This window comes from Vicugna pacos, chromosome 1, assembly GCF_048564905.1.
Source record: "Vicugna pacos chromosome 1, VicPac4, whole genome shotgun sequence".
Taxonomy (NCBI): Eukaryota; Metazoa; Chordata; class Mammalia; order Artiodactyla; family Camelidae; genus Vicugna; species Vicugna pacos.
Genome location: NC_132987.1, coordinates 43,101,179 through 43,123,061, shown reverse-complemented (window position 1 = coordinate 43,123,061; position 21,883 = coordinate 43,101,179). Strand labels below are relative to the sequence as shown.

At 39.4% G+C, this 21,883-nt stretch overlaps 1 protein-coding gene across 4 annotated transcripts in view; it reads left to right on the top strand.

Annotated features, from left to right (window-relative positions):
- The window catches only part of PLD1 (phospholipase D1), a 176,356-nt gene that overhangs the window by 121,310 nt on the left and 33,163 nt on the right, over window positions 1-21,883 (top strand). For all 4 annotated transcript variants that reach the window (XM_015236431.3, XM_006200801.4, XM_031679998.2 and 1 more), the window contains 3 exons: window positions 1,404-1,517; window positions 10,580-10,690; window positions 13,140-13,228. In XM_015236431.3, the coding sequence (XP_015091917.2) occupies window positions 1,404-1,517; window positions 10,580-10,690; window positions 13,140-13,228 (314 nt within the window). The remainder of the gene's footprint in view (window positions 1-1,403; window positions 1,518-10,579; window positions 10,691-13,139; window positions 13,229-21,883) is intronic.

Here is a 21,883-nt window from a genome sequence, read left to right as displayed (position 1 = left end):
TTTATTGTGATTCAGTCTATGTGAAGAGAGACAGGCCAAGAAGAGGACACGAGAATATCCCCTCTTCCCTTCTTGAGTGCCTGGTTGTCAGAGTGCCTGGGCCTCCGGGAAGAAGAAGAAAAAGTTCCTGAGTGTTCACACCACAGACAATTCAGAAGGCAGAGGGGCGGGTGCTACTCTCACGGCCTGTGGTTTAACGTCTGGGACGCTCAGCGTTGGCTGAGCGTCTGGCCTGGCCTGGTGGGCACTTGCAGGGCTACTGGGCTAATGTGGAGGCTGGGAGCCTTGTTCAGGTGAGAAGGCTGGAGCTTCAAGTCCTTCCAGTCCTGGCCCTGCCCTCAGTTCACACTGGTACAGGCTTCTGAGAAGTGGTTCTGAGCAAAGTAAGCAGGGTGGGATGAAGCCATTTGTCTTTTCTCCAGGTTGTGTCTTCTTGAGTCTGCCTTCATTATCTGTAAGAGTTTGACCTAACATTCATAGTCAGGTACCTATTGTCCAGGTGTTATTAAGGTTCCATTTTATTTTTCTGTAATGGTGATGAGGCATTTTCTCCTTATAATTTGGAGGTAATTTGGAAAAAGATTTAGTTGTATTAACAACTTAAAGGGTCACCTTATTTTTCATTTACATAACATTATAAACAGTGGGAGCTCTTTGAAAGAGTGGAGATATTTTTAACAAGAATTTAGAGGGGAATGAATGAATAAGTAAAGGGATAGTGTTTTTAACCTACTGGACTGACGAAGATAAAAACACTGCAGATACCTGCGGTTGGGTTTCGGATCTCTGATGCTATTATATCCTGCTCCTGGGAGGATAAATTGGTACAGCACGAAAAAAGGGTTTCTTTTTTCGAAGTATGTAACATTTGACTCAAAATCTATTTCAGGTATTTAAAGCTAAAGAAGTTATTTAATAAGTAATTGATTTTGACATTGTTTCTAATAATTCGAATAAAATGAGAAACAACTGAAATGCTCAATATGTTAAACAAATTATGATTATTCTGTGCCATTTTACTATGAAGTTATTTTAAAATGATACATAGTGCTATCTTGCTGTTGCACGATATCTCCAGCATAGTAAAAAATCAGTTAATAAAATAATCCCATTTTTGCAATTGTATACCTCTGTATCTCTAGGTTATATTTATGCTTTCTTTAAAAATACAAAGCAATAATGCTTACTCCAAAGGATAAAAGAAGGAAAAAAGGAATTTTCTGCCTCTGGGAAACAGAAAGAAAACAAAAATAAATAATCTATTGCCTCTTCACCTGGAAACACCCACTGTTGACATTTTTCTTTTTCAATTGAACCTGAATTTCTCTTACTAATCACAAAGTAGGGAAGACTGGAACTATTTTTTCATTTGAATCTTTTTTTTTAACCTGTTTTTATTTTAGATTATGAAATCAAAATATCGGTCCCTTTCTTATCCTTTTCTGCTTCCAAAATCTCAAACAACAGCCCATGAATTGAAATATCAAGTGCCTGGGTCTGTGCGTGCTAACGTGCAGGTAAGTTTGGCTTCTCCTTTTTATGAAGTGTTGCTGGGCACAGCCACTTTCATTGGAACAAATGCATATTGGCTTCAGGTTTTTCAGTAAGGACAACTCCAAAGCAAACCTGAAGAGACCTTTCAAAATTCAGTATTCTCTCTTTTTTTTTTTTTTTTGGATGGGGAGAGGTATAGTATTACATTTTCTATTTTAAATATATGCAATTTATCCTCCTTTTAAAATTATTGTGTAAATATACTAAATGCATATCTTTAGAAAACTCCAGTTAAGGAGAGGCTTGTCCTGTAATTCCTTCTGAAGTGACCCTAGCAACGTGATACACAGTAAACCTGGGACTGATAACCAGTTAAGTACCAGGAATGTGGTTGAAACTTAACATCCAGGAAGCTAGTTATAGTTCAATCTAATTTTAGTTCCTGATTAACCAAATGCCTTTCAGAGGCTCTTTTAATAGAATAAGGAATTTGCTTAATAGAATCACAAAATTTTACTGCATTCAGTCCAATGCAAATTACAAAAAAGAAAATGAAGACCTAGTGGGACTGTGAAACTTGTCCAGAGTGATCTGGCTGGTTATCAGCAGAGGTGGAGTTCATTGTCACTCAGTCCGCTCCCTCTACTAACTCCAGCCCAGATATCTTGAGATCACTCAGGGACAGAGCTTAGATGGGCCACCTTTGGCATTGCCTTTTGTTCAAAGTCATGACTATCAGCATCAAAAGCATCATTTAAGTAAAGATGCAGCAGTCGGTTGGTGACATCCCTGTTGTGGATTTATGTAATTTAGACATGGATTCTATTGAATATAATTATATACGTGAAATGCCTAAATCAATTACTTTGTACTATCTGTAAGTAGACGTATGTGTATATGAGAAATAAGTAGACATTTCAAACCATACATCAAATAATAGAACAATCAAAAAGATAAATCACTTGAGAAAAAAACCTACAGCAAATACTTCATCATCTCAGGCTAAAGGAGACAACTAATTTAAACTTAGAGGCACAGATAGATATGCATTCATATGTAAGTTAATGGATATTTTATGAACCTGTTTAATTTTATTCTACTTGGAGGGAAGAATTACCTATGCTGTAAGATGAAATAGGAGCCTTGATATTAAAAAAAAATAAGAGAATCTAATTTAATATTTGAGATGGCATTAAAATGGACTCGGTGATCAACTTATCAAAGTTAGCAGATGCTGATTAAGCATCTGTTGAAAAGGTATTGCTGCGAATTGTGTATTTTTATGATCAGCAAAGGAAGTTTTATCCCAGTGTTGCATATACATACATCTTCTAAAGCCTTTTCGTAGAGCCCTGTTTTACCTACTATAATCCTGCCCCCCTGGCGAGGCAGGTAGATGCTCTGTGTGTCCACTCTACAAACACCTCCCTTGGTTCACCTTCTCTGTTTCACTGGATGTTGCGGTAGAAATGGAGCTAGATCAGTGGTCTCTTCTGATATGCTCAGACGTTCATCCCTGGCATAGCCAGGCAGCATGGACTCTACAAAGCCAGTTGATTTGAAAGGAAGCTTATCAAGACTCATTGACTCATTAATTCATTTATTCAGTCAACATGTCTATTAGGGCCATGTGTTTGCACAGTCAAGTCATCAGTGCACGCTTAGATATGGTGGAGACAGACAAAAGGAGTTCTCTGCCTCTGGAAAAGGAGTTAGTTGAGGGAGAGAAAGCTGTGAAGTTAAAGAATTCAGTTAACAAGGCAGAGTGTGGTCTAGGACCAAATGCTGGTCTGAGAATGCAGCCCAGCTCTCCGTGAGAGGTTGGCAGTGAGAGGGATGGAGCTGGGCACACCCTCTAAGGAAAATGCTCGCTGCTCAGAAGATGGTAGGACCCACTGCAGCAAACCATTTGCTCTCAAAGAGGCAGTACATGAGGTTCAGACAAGCAAAAGGCCAGATTGGGGATGCCCTGAGATGCTGGCCGGGTTCATTTCGACCTGATTCTGCAGGCATTAGAGAACTTTTTGTTTTCATCTGGGAGGAAGCATGATACATGAATGTTTTATGAAAATTAACCTAGATCAAAGTTTCCCAGGTTGGGTTTTGCTTGTGAAATGCTGATAGCTATTTCACAAAAGAGGTTTCCATTACAGATAAGGTTTTGGAGATTTTTCAAATACGGGACTTCTTAGTGCCTTTGTTGTGCTGATGTATATCATGAAATCACTGAGTGAATATTCTATGAGCATTTCCCAGACTTAATTGACTTAGGATCTCTCATTTTGTCACACGTCTATTTCCATTTCTCCAAACAGACTTTGAGACCTAAAGTTCACACATGTGAAGAACTTACTAGACTAGAAAGAATGAAAACACAAAGACAAGTAAAGAGACTGTTACAGTAATTCTGGCATACACCAATTTTGTATTTATAGAATAGTCTTTTTCTTAAAGAGGACTCCCTCACAGTTTAAAAAGTTCTAGACCTCACAAAGCCTGGCTCCCTACTGGCTGACAGTAGATGTTTTTCAGAACTGCTGAAATAACTCCAGGGGTGAAAACAGGGGGCACAGCCAGGCAGTGCATCCTTTTGAAGACAGGAAACTGCGATGGCCAGAAAGTGAAACAGAGGAAAGAAACGGCGCCAGTCCGTTTCTCCTTTTCTGTACAGTTCTGACCACAGCGTTGTTTCCCTTCGCATTACTGACTGGCTCCAAACCTTATTCATCTGGTTCTAGATATTGTTGTTGTCAAGTCATGAATGTATCGTGCTTAGAGGGTAAAAGCAATCACCCAGCCCAATGCCTGGTTTCCCAGAGGATCCAGAGGAGAGCAGGGAGATAGGGCCCTGGCTGTCTGGGAACCTACTTCATTTTTAAGGGGTTTATTGTCATACTTTCAAACCTTTCACTTTCTCAGCTATCATGTGACAATAGCCAAATGACTGTTACACACTCTTGCTTGAGAGATTTAATAAAACTTAATAAAGTTCTTCCTTAGGTTTATTCCTTTTAATGTTGGTTTTAACATGGTTTTTAGCGCAGTTTATTGTTCATAACATGAACTTAGAAACCACAGCTTAATTAATTGAAAGGAGCAATGTAATATAGCAAGGGGCAGACTGCAGGATCGGACTGTGTTCCAGTTCCACTTTCACTGCATATGAGCCGTGTTACCTTGGGAAAATTATTTCACCTCACTGTATGCATTTCCTTCATCTTTAAAACAAGGATCGTAATAGTATCTGTCTCATAGGGTTTTGGCAATAGTTAAATAAACTAATCTGTGCAAAGCACTTAGGAAAGTACACTAGTTTGAATTGTATCAATATTAGCTACAACCTTTTGAACTATATCAATATTAGCTATAACCTTCAAGCTTTCTGTAGTGTCTTCAAAAGTTTGCAACAAAGAAGTTGACATTTCTCTGGATCGGTCACCAGACTGGTTCTGGATACAAAATCTTTATACCATTTACAGTACATATGTTGAAATGGAGAGAAAGAGCATTGGACACAACAGATGAAACTCATATTGTTCTTTCATCTGCAGAAAGGAATCCAGTTATTTAATTTTTTTAATACAAAAATGTGGGGTCCCATCACCCTGAGGCACATACTGCTGGTAATTCCACACCAGCTACGATGCACAGCTGTTGAAGGAGGCGGACACGGCCAGCCAAGGAAACAAATGCTGTGACAGGCAGACTGGAGGCCTGCCCTCACCAACACGAATTTCTGCTTCTAAAAAAGTCATCCAGCCTGGAGAGCTGACTCCAGCAGTTTCCACTGACATGTTAAAATAATCGTGGGTGTTTCCCTCAGTGCTGGGCATTCTCAGAAGCCTGTTGAAAACACCCAGACAAGACTCAGCAAGAGAAAGGGATGCGGAGGGGGTTCTGAAACTGCTTATGCACAGAGAATGTGGAGAACTTGTTTTCTCCCTAAAAAGAACAAACTAGGTTCCTGAATGCTATCAGTGCCACTTAAGATAAATGACCAAGATAAGAGGACATTTGACATGTCTATTAAGGTAAAAGAAAATACTTGAGGCCAAATTAGCATCAACATGGAATCGATACATGGAACAATCTTTTTTATTAAATCGGGCAGCTTAGAGTAGAAAAGTCATTTCTTAGCCAATCATTGCTGAGAAGTCCTACCAAATTGAGGGAAGTAATTCCACTGGAGTCATGTCTTCAATCTCTTTGTCTATTAAAAGAAAGGAAAGAAAATATACAAGCAAGTATAATGACATCCAAATTATACTCCTGGAAAAATGTGTTCCTACATTTGGGAAAAATGTCCAAATGACACTCCAAAGGATGTCAATGTAGGAATCAAGGTAGATTTCAAAAGACAGCAAAATGTTTTGTATAGTGATAGAATAAAGTAGGTAGGTAAGGGTGAAAGAAAGCCACTTGACTTATTTTTAAGGAAGTTTCTTACCATGGAAGCCGTTTTCCGTTTACAGACCAGGTCTTGGTACAATAAGACTTCAGTGCGTGCTGCTGTGGGTCTTGGCTGGCTGAAGCCATGTGAACTGGGAACGGTTACTCCCTGCCCAGCCCTGCACTAAGTTTTTGGGGGATTATCTCATTTAATAGTCGCCAGTCTGTAAATTGTACTGCCATTTGATCCCTTATTTTTACAGATGAGGAAACTAAGACTTGGGGAGGTTAAAATAACACAGTGAGTAATGGAGGGAATGAGACTGGATTCTAAGCAGTCTGACTCCAGCGCCTGAGGTCGTAACTGTGAAGCAGAGAGACTTTCCAATAAGACCTGGGAAGGGCTCTAGCAAAGCAAAGCTGCACGTCATACTTGCCTTTTGGTATCATCCTCTGTTGCCACAGTCCCCAAATCCAGCCCCAACCCTCCTTTTGCTTCTTACTGGCTCCCACGAGTCCCCAACCAAACATCTTTTTCCTAGGACTTCTCTCCCCTTAAGTCTTATTCTTCAAAAATCATATTCTCTTCCTTCTCTTCAGCCTCAAGTTTAACTTTTCACTATTGCTCAGGCAAAAGGACCATCCTATTCGAATAATGACACACTGTGAAGTGAATGGATGACACTCGACTATAGAAAAATGAGTATCAGAAGGAAGAGCTTTGTAGTCGAAGGCAGATTCTTGAACAAAGTCCGTACCTGGTGTTCCTCAATACAGACTGGGAGAATGAGGCCCAGTAACCTGAGCACGTCTTTTCTCTCCCTGACCCATGCCACCTTGTGAGCTGCTACATGGAGCCAACTCCTGCTCGAGACACACAAAAAAGTGCTTTCGTCCTGACAGTCTTTGTCCCTTGATTGACTAGGGAGCTTAGAGGAATAAAAAGGAATTGATATATGTACTGAATTTATAGAGAATAAAAGCATTGCAGTGAGAGAACAGGAACTTGGGACAAATAGTAAGAAAGTTTTGAAAATTTTCTTTCAGGAAGAAATTTCTGTATTTCAGTCCATGCAGTCAACTCGGGTCCACTGTATGTAAGGGGAATAGGGCTTACAGATAAAGAGAAGGCTATTTTTTAAGTTAAAAAATAGGATACAGTACAAAAGAAAATGACTGCTTCTAGTTACAGTCTTGAGGCTAAAACATAAAACCAGAAATGTGCCCTTTTTTATGTACTTTAAAATTGTGTATTCAAACTTGAGGTTTGAAAAGTGTGGGTTAGATTTGATTCTCTATCTCCTTGGAGTAAGATAAGCCACATTTCTGCATGTGTAAGGAGTTTGTGGCTTGTCTCAGCTACATTGGTTTGAAACAGAAATGCAAGGCAAGATGGTCAAGTCAGTCTTAAATCTTAAATTCAAAACAAAAGAAAGCCAGTCAGAATATCTTCAACATACTTGACTGTTTACAAACTTTCTAGACCATCAAGCATTTAAAGCAGTTGAGTTGATTTGTACATAATCTCAGGGTCCCTGGTTCAGAGGTAAAAGGAAAATTCGTACTTTCAATTTATCTTGTGGTAAGAGACAGATTTTTAACTAATCAGAATAATAGTAAATGAATAATAACCCCAAGTAATTTTTTTTCCTGTATTACTTGAAAGACATGTTCAAGTTGAACCAAAAATGATGACTTTTTTTAAGTTAAATGGAGAAAATGGTGTAGATTTGGGTTCAGACTATTGAATAGATAATGCCGAATCTCCTTAGGATGTAGGCAGCCTCCCACCTTGTGTGGTCTTACAGGCATCGGGGGGGGGGGGGCTCCCCTCTACTTTGCTTATGCTTTCCCACAGGTTGATGATAAAAATGTCCTTTTGGCTTACAAATATACTTAGAAACATTTAAATGCCTCTGGAAAGGAAAACATTTACCATTATCCTTCACAGGAAAGATGGTGCATATGATACGTGTCCTTCATGCTTTCCTTTCATGGCAGCCATTGGCTATGAACCTTAGATTTCTTCCCCAGTGTGTCTAGTTCCAAGAGTCCTCTCCTCAACACAGCTGTCCACAAAGCCACTTTGAATCAATTAGACTTGATGTGCAAGTTGAAACCTGCTTGACACTACTGATTTATATCTTATGTGAATGAGTTTATTAAGTCTTTGAATCAGCAAATTTTGAGAGTGAGGAAGGAAAGAAAGTATAAGATTTCCGAATTTGAGGGGAAGACTAGGATGTTACCACCAAGGGTGGGATATAAACTTTGATCATAACTTCTTACAGAGGTAGATCTACCATATGTCAAATATCTACTATGTGCTGCATAATATAATGCTTTGTGTTTGTTATGCCATTTTTTTTTCTTTGCAATGGCTCTGTGTGTGTGTGTAAGAGAGAGACAGACAGACAGAGAGGCAGACAGAGACAGACAGACCAATCTCAAGTGTACAGTGGAGGAAACCGAGCCTCTGTGATATTAAAATGACTTGTTCAAGGTGCAGCAGCTAGTAAGTGCACAGCTATGATACAGATCTCAAGAATCCCTATCTTGCCAGTATACTCTGCAATTTTATACATTATTTCCAGAGCAACATAGAATTAGATCAGGATGTGCAGCATAAGAATCTTCTGAAGGAAGCCTGCATTTTTAGGACTGTACACCTTAGCAACAAAACTCAATGTCAAATTTGAGTGGACAAAGAATTGAAACTTCCTTTTGTTCAACCTTTGTTATTTCTGCTGATGAACAATAATGCAGTTCTTGGAGATGATGTGAATCAAGATATTTTTCTGGTGTGGATCACATTTACCTAAGTTTTCTTTATGAGTTTTCTTCCAGGATTACATGACTATTCTTGTTCACAGTTAGATTTTCCAGTATCATTGCACATTTCATCTGATAAAATTACATAAAATGCTTTGAGGAGAGCTCAGATGAATAAAGAAACATTTTGAGGATGGCAGAGTTTTAGTAAATATTAGGCTTGAGTTCCAGTAGCCCTGTACATGCGATTTTTAAATTAATTAATTACTTAATTTTTCTAGCCTCTGAAGTCTTCAGTGTTTAAATTCTTTAAAAAACTATTAATTAAGGAAAATAATTAAGCCTTTATTTTGTCTTTCCTGTACAAACTACATTTCAGGGTAACCAAATGTTGATGAGAGAAGTTTCTTTTCATAAAAAGTATTCTAGCTAAGCCATAAGAAATGATGATAGAATTAAAACATTACCATTTAGCAACTTCTAACCAGCTAATGGTTCAAGGTAATGACTTTCAAGGACAGGTCACATCACAAACAGAAGCAAGCATTTTGTGTCCTGATAGAAGTGCACCCTCCACCACTTATGAGTGATTTCTGCCCTAAAACCAAGCCTACATCTTTAGATCTATCAATTTTTTTGGAACTACAGAGAATAGAGGAACATATTAAAAATCAAGGGAGAGCAATTGGCAAAATCCAGACTATGAAAAACTCTTGGATGAATTACCTTGTTTCTTCAACAAATGGGTTTATTTATTTTTAATTTTTTTATAGTGAAAAGTCACTATAAAAATCTGTGATGACATGATATTGCTCAAGGAAAATCAAGTAATAAGCGTTTATTGACGTCTACTATATGCCCAACATGATAGTGGAACGCTAGTTGGAATGCTGAAAAAAGTCACAACCGATGGTTTCTTAGTGTCGAAAAAGCCTTACCTGTAGCCCTCCTCCCATGCACAGCCACAGCCTGCTCTGAAGTATCTCTGACGGGATCCACCACAGCTCAGATGCATCCTTTAGTGTTCTCATTGATAGCAAACACTTACATACCACTTACTCAGCCTCCTCCTGCACACTGCACAGTAATTCATTTAATCCTCTCTACAACCCTATAAAGTAGATACTCAATTTTATCGAACGGAAATCTGAGTCACAAAGAGGTTATAAAACTTGACGAAGATCAAAGCCACCAGGTGGTGGAGCTAATTTCTGAACCTGGGCAGTCCCACTGCATCAGTGTATTTAACATATACTCAGGAGCCTGAGCTGGAAGCTCAGCTTGGAGTAGGTAAGTTTCTGAACAGAGGGATGGGGTAAGAGTGGGAAAGTGGAAAGTTGAAGTGACACACCAAGGATCAGACAGCTAATTAAAGGCAGAATCAAGATTAGATGTCTAAATAAATCGATTTGTCTTTTAGAATGTATCAATCCGAACAATTTGGGGAAAAAGGACTAATCACATGATCAAGTCAGAGCTAGGGTGACCATATCATATGGTTCAAACCAGGACACTTTTGAGAATAAAATTGGTATTATTAATACACCAGGCACTCTGGCATAATTGTGGGGCCATTCATGAAAAAAGAATACAAATGGTCACCCTACTCACAGCCGCCAAAAGAGGTACTTCTGAAATGATCTGTGTAGAAACTACACCTTGTCATTTCCAATTTTGAACAAAAGTAATCCTGGGTGGAAGAGGGTATATTCAGGACTAAACTTCCAGCTGGGCTCCTTCATTATGGATTATGTCCAAGGACCAGTTCCCCACCCAGCTACTCTGCCTTGGCGCACACATGACACACAAACCATCATAACCATTTAGTTGTTTAGGGGAAAAAAAGGTTGATTTCATTATGTTAATAGACCTGATGCCATCTCCGTTGTCTGACGTTTGCTCGTTTCTGATTGCTGCCTTGCAGTTGCTCCGCTCTGCTGCCGATTGGTCTGCTGGTATAAAGTACCACGAAGAATCCATCCACTCTGCTTACATCTATGTGATAGAGAACAGCAAGCACTATATCTATATAGAAGTAAGTCTTGCTCATGAACACTGTACGACAACCTGCCTTCCTGTAAATATCACACAGAGACCGCAGAGTTCCTGATCTCAGAACGTGCTGTGTTAATAAGCGGATGTAGAGATGTGAAGAGGTCTTGGGTTACCTGAATTTTGACTTCCTCAACCTACCTGACATTCGCTTTACATTTTCATTAACTGGAGGTTCTAATAGGAGTCCCCCAAACCTTATTATTAAAATGTACCAATTTGTGGTATTATTAGCCAGAAAGACCCCAACATGGATACGTAAGTGTTTTGGTTTGGCTTGAGTTGGAGGATGCAAATGTGAAGCACATGCTATTTCAGGAGAACACACACAGGAGTAAGCTGCCAACATAGAAACTACTGGATGCCACTGGTTTGGGGATGTTGGAGCAGGAAGAGGGCAGGAAAAGAAACATGGAAAAAGGAGATGGAAAAACATCAAGGGCAGGTACCACCTTTTTCAGTCCTGTGTATAAAGCCTTTTCAGATCCTGGAGTTCATGTGTAGAGACCAGGAGAGAATCTGCAAATATTGGGTTTAGTTTGGGAACCTTTTTTGTACTTCAAAATAGATCTAAAGCTAGCTCAGAGCGCTTGGAAAACCCTTAAAAAATAGAGTTATGACAATAGAAAAATAAATCAGAGCACGTCTCCTTTATTTTAGTCTTTTCTTTCCCATTGTGTTTAGAAATGTACATGGTGAGAGACTAGGTAACTGAGGAAAACCATTCTAGCCCTATGTTTCTCCCCTTGAGTCCTGGCTCTCTCCCCTTCCAGGCAGTGACAGTTCATTAAAGGCAAGTGGGAAAGAGGTGGAGCTTCATTTATTTCACAGGCCTGGAGAAAGGGATGGCTGATTAAAAATAATAGCAGGCTAAATACAATGTGGTTTTCTGGATGGGATCGTGCAACAGAAAAAGGACATTACTGCAAAAATTAGTGAACTCTGAATAAAGCCTGGTGTTTAATAATACTAATACTATCAGTATTATTAATGTCAACAATTATATCATAATAATGTAAGATGTTAATGGCTGATTCATTCATTGCCCAGCATCCTTTGCTTTATCTTTTTTTTTCAGTAGTATTAAATTAGCTCTTCTTTTTAACACTACCACTAAATGAGGTAAGCAATGCCATGTCGATACACATGGCTGTGGACATAGACCTGGTTGAAATGCCTGTAGGCGAGGTAATGGTTGGCATTCACCCCACTCTCTCCAAAAAAGGAGAAGTGAAGGACATGAGTGTGTGTTACAGCTGCAGGGGAATGCTAAGCTTCTCTGTAATGGGAATTGAGAAAAACAAATGTGTTTTGGTTGTCACTGAGATTTTGATTGTTTGATGCCCTGAAGGGAAATATACTCTCAAATGAGTTTCTGAAGAATGTCTTCCTGTAAGTTTGTCTTCTGGAAGCCATTTACAGATTTACGCACTTCAGTATGAAAGTGTGTACAATAGTAAAAATGATAATGTGGCAAAAGGATGATAATCTTATTTTGAGTCACTGCTTATATAGCTCTTTACCTTCAGACGATTGGCAAAGATTACTTTGTGATTTATGCTTATAAATTAGAGATGTGTTGTAACAATTTGTATAGTAAATAGAACATGTGATATTCATAATATTTGTACCTAATTTGTAACAGTCCTTTATGCAGCAGCTAAATCTCTTATATCCTTATAAGAATAATGTTGTACCCTGGTTTTTTTAGTAACAGTTTAAAGAATGTTTTATCGATGCATGAATCTATAAAGCAGAAATACTTAAAAAAAAGAATTAAAAAATTTCTCTTTCCATTTTATTGGCTTGTTTATACTATGCAGCATACTTGCAAGAGAGATTAGAAGCTACTGAAAATAGAAGTTCAGGAATAATACGAGACCTAAACAAATGAGTTAAGGCCAAAGCAGATGCTAGGAAATAGTGGAGAAAATTAGACCAAGGTTCTGCCATCTATCCTGTTCAAAAAGTAAACTTAGCATGAGATAGGATATTTGCCTATATAGAATTTTTCATCATGAGCATTTACACGATGTGTGAACTGAAAAACCCGATTTCCCTATCGATTAAGGTCGGAACGTTGCTACCACTCTAAGACAGTATTTCTTACCATTTCCTACCATTCTGAGACAATGTTTCTTGTATTCTACAAGGAACTTGCATGATTAAATAATAATTGAGCCGTCCACTTGACTAAGGTGTTACAGGTGACATTGCTTCGAAATGCATGAGACCCAGAGTGAGATGAGACTTCTTTTATTCTCAGCGTCACTTACTTTCTTGAGGTGATTTCAGGGGTTAGGACATGTCTGCTATGTGAAACATTTTTTTAAAAAAAAAATCAGTGTTGTTTTTGTTATATACCACATTTTCCTTATATGCATACTACTAAGAAAAACTTACTACATAATTTTCCCATTTATTTCACACAGAACCAATTTTTCATAAGCTGCGCTGATGACAAAGTTGTGTTTAACAAGATAGGCGATGCCATTGCTCAGAGGATACTCAAAGCTCACAGGTAAGGTTTTTGCATTTTGGTAGGAGTTGTTACTGCAGACACTCTTTCATTTACTGCTAAAATGACTTTTGAAAGCCCATTTTTAAAATACTGTCTCTTCCTAGCAGGCATGACTTTGGTTCAGCTCATAGTGGGTTATTTACCTTAAATCTGAGTCAGTTGCTGAGAATTTTTGAGTCCATTTTTGAGGGACTCTGAATGCTCCCAGAGCACAGTCATTTTTTCCTGGCCAGTCTCTTTCCCACGCCTTAGATTTGTGATTTGATTTAATTAAAGGCAGACTGTGAGCTGTGTTCACTTAAAAGTCAAAGTGAAATAGTCATAACATTTTTCCGTGGGTTATATTTAAATTCTTGTTACCCTCTGTCTTATTTTTTCAGCTCATGGGATTATTTTCTTTAATAACATTTTTATTAAGATATAATTCACATACCGTAGAACCAGCCACTAAAGTGTAACTCACATACCATACAGTCTACCCACTTAAAGTGTACAATCCAGTCATTTTTAGCATAGTCACAGAGTGGTGTGCAACCATCACTGAATCAATTTTAGAACATTTCATCACCCCAGAAAGGAGCCCCACACCTATTAGCGGTCACTACCTATTCCTCCTTCTTTTAGCCCCTGGCAACCGCGAATCTGCTTTTTCTTTCTCTGTAGATTTGCCTGGTCTGGGCATTTCACATAAGAGGAATCACACAATATGTGATCCTTTGTGACTGACTTCTTTCACTTAGCTTAAAGTTCACCTAGGTTATAGAATGTATTATTATTTCATTTGTTTTTATTGTCAGATAATACTCCATTATCTGGATATACTTTGTATAAATGGATTTAGCCATTCATCAGTTGGTAAATATTTGGATTGTTTCCACTTTTTAGCTATTATGAATAATGCGGCTATAAACATTCTGTACTAGTTTTTATGTGCAGACGTGTTTTCATTACTCTAGGGGTAAAACTGCCGGATCATATGGTAACTCTATGTTTAACATTTTGAGGAACAGTCAGAATGTTTTCAAAAGCGGCTACACCATTTTACATTCCCACGGTGTGTGAGGGCTCCAATTTCTCTGTTATCATCACTGAGACGTATTGTCTCTCTTTTTGATTATAGCCATACTGATAGGTGTGAAATGGTATCTCATTGTGGTTTTGATTTGAATTTCCCTAATGACTAAACATGCTGAGTGTTTCGTGTTTGTTTATTAGCCATTCATGTGTTATCATTGTCCATTTTTCAGTTAGGTTGGCTTTTTATTATTGAGTTGTAAGAGTTCTTTATATATTCTGGATACAAGTCTCATATCATTTTTTTAATTTGCAAATATTTTCTCCCATTCAATGTGTTTTCTTTTTTTACTTTCTTGATAGTGTCCTTTGAAGCACAAAAGTTTTAAACTCTGATAAAGTTCAATTTCTCTTCTTTTTTCCTTTATTGTATGTGCTTTGGCTTCATAGCTAAGAAACCACTGAAATCATGAAGATTTATGCTTGTTGTCTTCTAAAAGTGTTATAGTTTTAGCTCCCACATTTAGGTCTTGATTCATTTTGAGTTACTTTTTGTATATGGTGTGAGGTAGAGGTCCAACTTCACTCTTTTGCGTGTGGATATCCAGTGGTTCTGGCCCTATTTGTTGAAAAGTCTGTTTTTTCCCTACTGAACTGTCTTGACACCTGGGACTATTTCTTTCTATAGCTGATTTTAGCTCCATGTAAAAACAGGAAAACAAGCAAACAAAATTATTCCATTTTATTATTTCAGTTCATTGAACAAATGCAGTGGAGAATGCTAAAGACATATGCATTTGGGAATTAAAACATTTTTTGACTTCCAGTGTCATGTAGTACTTTAACATCTTTTTTCACATAATGTGTGAATATTTGTAGACCTAAGAATGTTTTGTAACAGCAACTACCAGCAATTCATATGATTCACAGTTCAATTCTACGGACTCTTACTGAACTTTTACAACTACTCTTGAAAGTAGATCAGATAGTTGTTGTTGTTACTGTTACTATTGTTGTTTTGTTTTCCATTTTTATTTATTTACTTTTGTCTGTTTGATTCATTTATTAACATTTGAGTGAGACAGCTTTGCATTGTTTGGTGGGTGGTCCAGGGATTATAACATACATCTTTTTAAAAATTTTGTCCCCATTTTTCAAAGTTAAAACTGAGATTCAAGAGGTGATGTGACTTGTCTGGACCACTGACAGCAAAAGCCAAAAATGGCTTTGAGTCCAGGTCTGTGGACTTTGGACCCAGTGCATTCCCCAACACCATGCAACCCCAATCCGTTGACATTTAGGATTAGAGACTGCTTCAGGGTTGCCCCAAATTGAGGCAAGCAGGTTGGGCCTTTGTTATCCCCTCCTCTCATTGACTGGTCATCAGATGTAGGCTGATTCCAGGGAAGAAGCATGGCTTTGGGGGAGTCAGGTCCCTATGGCCTCTGGAGGGCAATTCCTGGAAAGGACTTCACTGTCCGTAGTCAGTGGCCAGCCCTCCCAGCAGCTGAGGGAATGGCTGTCTTGACCCCACAGTGAGGGCATTTGGGAGGCACACCACATACTCACCACATCCTGCAGTGTATACGTTGTTTCTTGACCCTTCCTACACATCAGAATCATGGTTGGACTTTTATAAAAACACAGAGGGCTGGACTCACTCCAGGCTTACTGGATCCCAATTTCCTGGAGTGGGGCCCAGGCACCTGTGTTTTATAATATTCCACTGGTAATTCCACCGCACAGCCAGGATTATGTAGTGCTCATCTAGAGCAGCGTATGTGGCCTTAAACATTAATGATGGTCTGTGCTTTTACAAGTGACCTTTATTCTTTGCCTTTTCATATGCCTTTTTTTGAAGAAAGTCACCATAGGACTGTTTCTGAGATGACATAAAAATGGCCCTGTTTACAGTTAAAACATATGTGCACACACACACATTTCTTGTTTCCTGGCCAGTCTCCCAGTTCTGTGGGTCAATTTCTGTCTCATTTACAAAACTGCAGTATCCTTCTGTCAGCTCTTGCATGCTATTGATACAGGAGTGTCTGCTTTATCTATAAAGCACATTTGACAAAAGAGAAAAATAATTTTTTCCTGAAATTGAAATAAGTTGCAGAAATACATTAAGTTGACAAATGAGCTCATTGGGCTGAGCAGTGAATCATGATTTTGGAACTGTGATCGGCTAATCAGGAGAGGAGGATGAATCTCAGCTTCACTCATCCCAGTTATTAGTTCTCTATAATACATGGCTTAGTAAGTATCTGTAAAGTTTGTTTTTAAGTGTTCAGGATTCTGAAAGAATATTTTTCTTTGGCATATTAATTTGTCTTTTAAAATCTAGACTTCCTCTAAAATCATAGCATTTTAGAGCTTGAAGGAACTTTAAGATATTTTCTGATTGAGCGTTTCCCAGTGATCCTTGGATCCACAGTAAGAGAGCTGGGTAAGGTAGCATCTTTTGCAGATTTTACCTCATGCTTGGAAGTTCACACAGCACATTAAAGGCGGGCAATTTCAAGCTTACTTTGTAGAAACTAGGAAATGAGTTCATTGAATTTCAAATTAACTGTGTGTCATTGAGCTCTGATCTCCCAGTCATCTCACTTGCTTTGACAGTCACATTTCTAAGTGGTGTGTATATCACGCCCTCAGACTTTTACTGGACACACACACACATCCTGGAAACATATTTTACATTTCCCCCTTCTCTGTATCTCCACATTTCATTTGACTCCTGCGTTAATTGCAACTGTAAGATACATTTCTATTTAATAATTTCAAACCTGTGAACTTGTATTCTTAGGAAAAAGGTAAAAGTAGAATTAAAAAGCTCACCTTGGAGGCTGCCTGCTGTGGGGCCCCTCCCTTTCTCCGAGGACCATGAAGTACCATCCTCAACTTTACCCCTCCTCTTCCTCCATTGACTTCTCTGCCCTCCACTCTTCTGAGACTCAGAACTTCCCTGCACAAGTCACGTGCCTAGCAACAAGTATAATTTTGGCTGTTGGATAAAGAATAGGGTATAGCATAAAGCAGATGGAGGGAAATGACAGTCAGCATTCAGCCAGCCTGACCAGGGAACACAGGCTCTCTTCCAGGACCCTCCCGGTCTGGGGAGATTGGAGTCTTTAAATTGCCAACTCCCTCAGCTGGGCTGAGGCTTTATCTTTTCTCCCAGTGCTGGAATCCAGCCCCACACCAGTTCCCTGAACTGAGTTCTCTGCTCCCCTCACTTCCTCCTGGTTCCTTCTCAGCAGCCGTGACTCTTTTTAGAAAGAGGGTTTTGCCCAGCCTCCGTGTTCTGATTCATGACCTCGAGCCTCGGAATACTGTTCATCCCGTGCCGTGCTGAACTAAGAGTAGCTGTGAGAATCTCTACAGAAAACAAAAGGTCTGCTCTAAAAAGTAAAACTGCCTTGGAGTTGAGACCAGCTCCCAACCCATTGGAAGCTGTCTTTGACAACTCAAATTGGACTAGAGATCAGGGAGAAGAAATCATAATCCACAGTCTAAAACTGACTGGTTTATACCATGTTTGAACAAGCCAAAAGTGAGTAGAACCATTAGATCCAAGTAGAGAACATTTTAAAACACTGTGTGCCATGAATGGGTGGTGTCTGAGGATGAAACCATTTTTTGCTCATGGAAACTTGACATACATAATTTTGCTGCCTTGGTAACAAGTTTGGAAGTGAGAGAGGACATCTGCACTGTTACCACCACTAGGCTGGCCCATGCAGTGAAAATAAGCAGCTGATTTAATGCCTCTGTATTTTAATATTAAACTGCATTGGAAAATACACAGTTTTGAAAATTGCTCAAATTCTTCATGCTTCCAGTAACTGTGGAACAGTGCCAGATAGTGCTTGCAGTTTGCCCACGAGTGGGTGATATGAGGAACCTCCTCTGGGGAATCTGAAATTAATTGGGAATCAGATGTCTAGAGATCTGGGTTCTTCCCAACTCTCTTGCCTCCAGATACGTGACCTTTCAAATCTCTCATTTTGTCTTTCTGACACTCTGTTTTTTCACCAACAAAGAGAATGATATCTGCCCTACCTAGCTCATTAGACTGGATGTGAAAGCAATTTGAAAACTGTAAAGCACCAGTTCCTGTAAGAAATTACTGTGTTATTTCCAGGAAACTCATCATCTGGAAATATGCTGGCTCGCGGTAAATTTGAGCAGGGATAAAAAACACAATACTCAAATCAACTATTTAGGAATTAATATTTATGTTAGAGACAAATGTTTTAATTAACAAGATGTTTAATGGGCCTCATTTTAAATGATTAGATGACTCTTGCTGGAGAAGTAAAACTTGCTTTGCTTTCCTACCACGGGCACCTCTTCATCCTGTGACAAGTAGGGGCCCATGATTAAAACACTGTCTAGAGGTGTTCTGCCAGAAATCTATAGCTGACTTCTCCTGGTGGGAATCAATTTTTGGATTCCGCATTGCTGATTGGATTACACCTTCCCCTGAAATATAAAATGTATTCTGAAACATAATGTGAGTTCAGTTTTGCTTTGTTTTGTTTCAATTTTAGGCACTGTTGATTATTCTTTGAAGGCGTGTAAGCTTTCTAATTGAAATCACTGGTTGTTAATTGATTCATAATACTACCAAAGTTTTTGAGTCATTCCACATCCAAGGTGCTTTTTATGCATGACTTCATTTAATTTTCACATCAACCTTATGGAGTGGATGCATAATTATTTCCATTCTACAGATGAGGCAGTGAGGCCAAGTGAGATTGTGGTAACTTGCCCACATCATACAGCTACTGATGAGTGGAACTGAGATTCAGACCATGTCTTTAGGATTTCATCTTGTGCTATCTTTGTGGCTCAGCTACAAAACTTTCCTCATTTCAAGGGAAATAGGAGTGTTCTAACGTAAAGCCTACCAGAAATCTATGAGAGATACTTCACTTAAAAAATTTTAAAAACCAGATGAACATTTTGTTTTTTAATGTAATTGCTTGATAGATAAAAATTTCTTAGGCTTAAAGAAAGATCTACATCCTATAATTACCGTACCCTATAATTTGTGCACCAAGCTGAAAGGACTTGTCTTCAAGAAGCTTAAGCTGCAGTTATAATGAAAAGAATAAAAACCTGAAAATTAAGTGTACCACTTGCTGGTTTCACTTTTTTTTTTTTTTTTTCTTCTTCGGATAACCTCCAAGCTCTATAAAATTCCTGGAGGAGAGGTTACATTTGAGCAGAGATGACAGATCGTGGCAGGAGAACTTTTGATTTAGATCATATAATTGCTTTTATTTGATTCCAAAAATTATATAAATGGTAATCACAGCAGATAGAGTAAAGATTAGTATCCAGCAGAGGCCAGCAATCATTCTGAGTCTGAGCACGTGCCCTGGCAGAGAGAGGAAGGAAGAGAGAGACTCTTTTAAAAATGAGAATGAAAATGGCTAGGCCCTAGTGGGAATGGTTTAATAAAAGGTTTTGTAGAATCTTATCTTGGGGGCACAGAGGGACATACCTGCCAGAGGTTGTCAAGTCCAGACTGAAGTCTAAGTCACACATACTGTGCTCACCCTGAACATTCTTACATTTAATAGCTTGCTGTTTTCAAAAGAAAACCAATGAAAAAAAAATTACGTGTGTGCGCATGCGCACAATGTATAATGTCGTAATCTATAAAGTGTCACGTGTAATATGTAAAGTCAGTGCTAAATAGAACCAGCACGTCTAGTGGATTTTCACCAACTCCCTCATTTACAGATGAGAAAACTGAAGCCCAGAATGGTTTACTGCATTTAAAAAGATTTGCCAAACACGGAATAAAATGGGTTCTGTCTCAAACCCCTGAGAAGCTACAGATCCCAGTTCTCCCGTAACGGATACCACTCTAGAATAAAACTCTCTCCACAAAGAACACTAAAGCCCCAGCCACGATTCTTCTTACTTCTGGCAGCATTCACTGCTGCAAAACCTACAACAATGAGAGGATTTATACCTCCTCTTGAAGTTTATGGCAAGGAAGTATGATCTATAAATCTCAACGTCTCAAAAAATAAAGCATCTCACCCCTGGAGAAACACAATAAGCTCCTTCGGGCACTTCTCAGAGATCCGGAGACCCCCCTCGGAGCAGACCCCTCTTCTCTTGACTCCTCCTCCCCGTGCTGCGGGAGGACGGGGGTGAGGGGGCGGGGGTCTGCCCCAGAGAAGAGCGAGGAGAGGAGCTGGAGGAAAGCCACTGCCAAGACCGTTTACGCTGTGGAGCTAGTACCCTGCTCTTCAAGGACAGGCAGCTTTTCAGCAATCACAAACATTAAAAAAATGAATTTTAAAGACCCCACATTCTCACCACCCTAAACAATTTACTTTTATTTTCCATGTTCCTTTTTGGTCCGTGTTAGGATACGGACTTCTATTTCCTGAGGTGTAATTTCCTTCCTTTTCCTATAACTCACCTGATGGCTGTCTCAAGTCCCATTTCCACACAGTGGAAGAAAATTTAGTTTAATTACTTCATGGTAAATGTGGCCAGTGTCAGTGATTTCTCGTTCTTTCTGCTCCGCAGCCAGTCAGTCAGGGTGCTCCCTGGACTTTCCTGCCCTCCCCAACACAGCCCCACCCTTGGTACAGGTGCTCGGGGGCCCTGGATCTTTGGGGAGAGGCTTCTAGTGCTCAGTATTGATCTGGCTCAAGCCTGTTCTTGCATCTGCTTCCTGTAACCTGGAGGACCTGAGCCTTCTCCTCTCAAACCTGTCTTCCTGTCACGTCTCCTCTATTGCTGCCACATCCTGTGATGGTTGTTTCTCTGGGTTCCCCTGGAAGCAGGGCTCAGATCCTCCAGCTCCATATCCCTGTTTGAGAGAGAGTGGGATCTGTCCTTTCTCCCTGGAATTCTGCTTGAGGACAAAGGACAGGGTCCCTGCACTGAGTCTCACACTGATTTCTTTACGCTTCTGACTTAGCTCAAAGGATCTCTACCCCATTCCCCAAATCTAAGAAGTTGACATCCTTGTGCCCTGGTTCCTTTGTGAGAGTGCCATCCTAGGAGAATGCCTGCTTCATATCTCCAGTCACAGAGAGGGGAAGGTTAACATGTGTAAGGGGAAAACTTATTTAATATTTCATAACATCAGCCTGCCACATCTGTAGTCGTCTTGTGACTGTCACTTTGCATTCGGGCCACTTTAACACACTATCAGAGGTATTTTGCTAGTCAGTCATTGTTTTTAATGGCTGCAAGAAGTTATATCCATCGTGTGGCTATAACATAATCTAGTTAACCATCCCCCTGTTATTGGGGATTTATTTCCAATTTTTAGCGATTATACATAGCATTGCTATGAGTTAGTGAGTTTTGAAAGAAAAACTTATCTTAACAAAAAGCCCGAGAATGCAGTTTTTAAAAATTGCTCTCAACTAAAGTGGATGGAGCGATTGCCTGTGTGATGGCTTGGTGCCCACTAGCTCTTCTCTTGCTTTTAAGATCATAAATAATTCTGCACATTAGGGGCTCCGGTTCTTGCCCTACGCTGACGGCTATCATTTGCACCACCCCAGGGTTATGAGGATGCGGTGTTTCGGAAGAGGTTAGAGTCCGCAACGGCTGAGAACTGTTGTTTGCTGGGGACTGGATCGAGGGAGACTG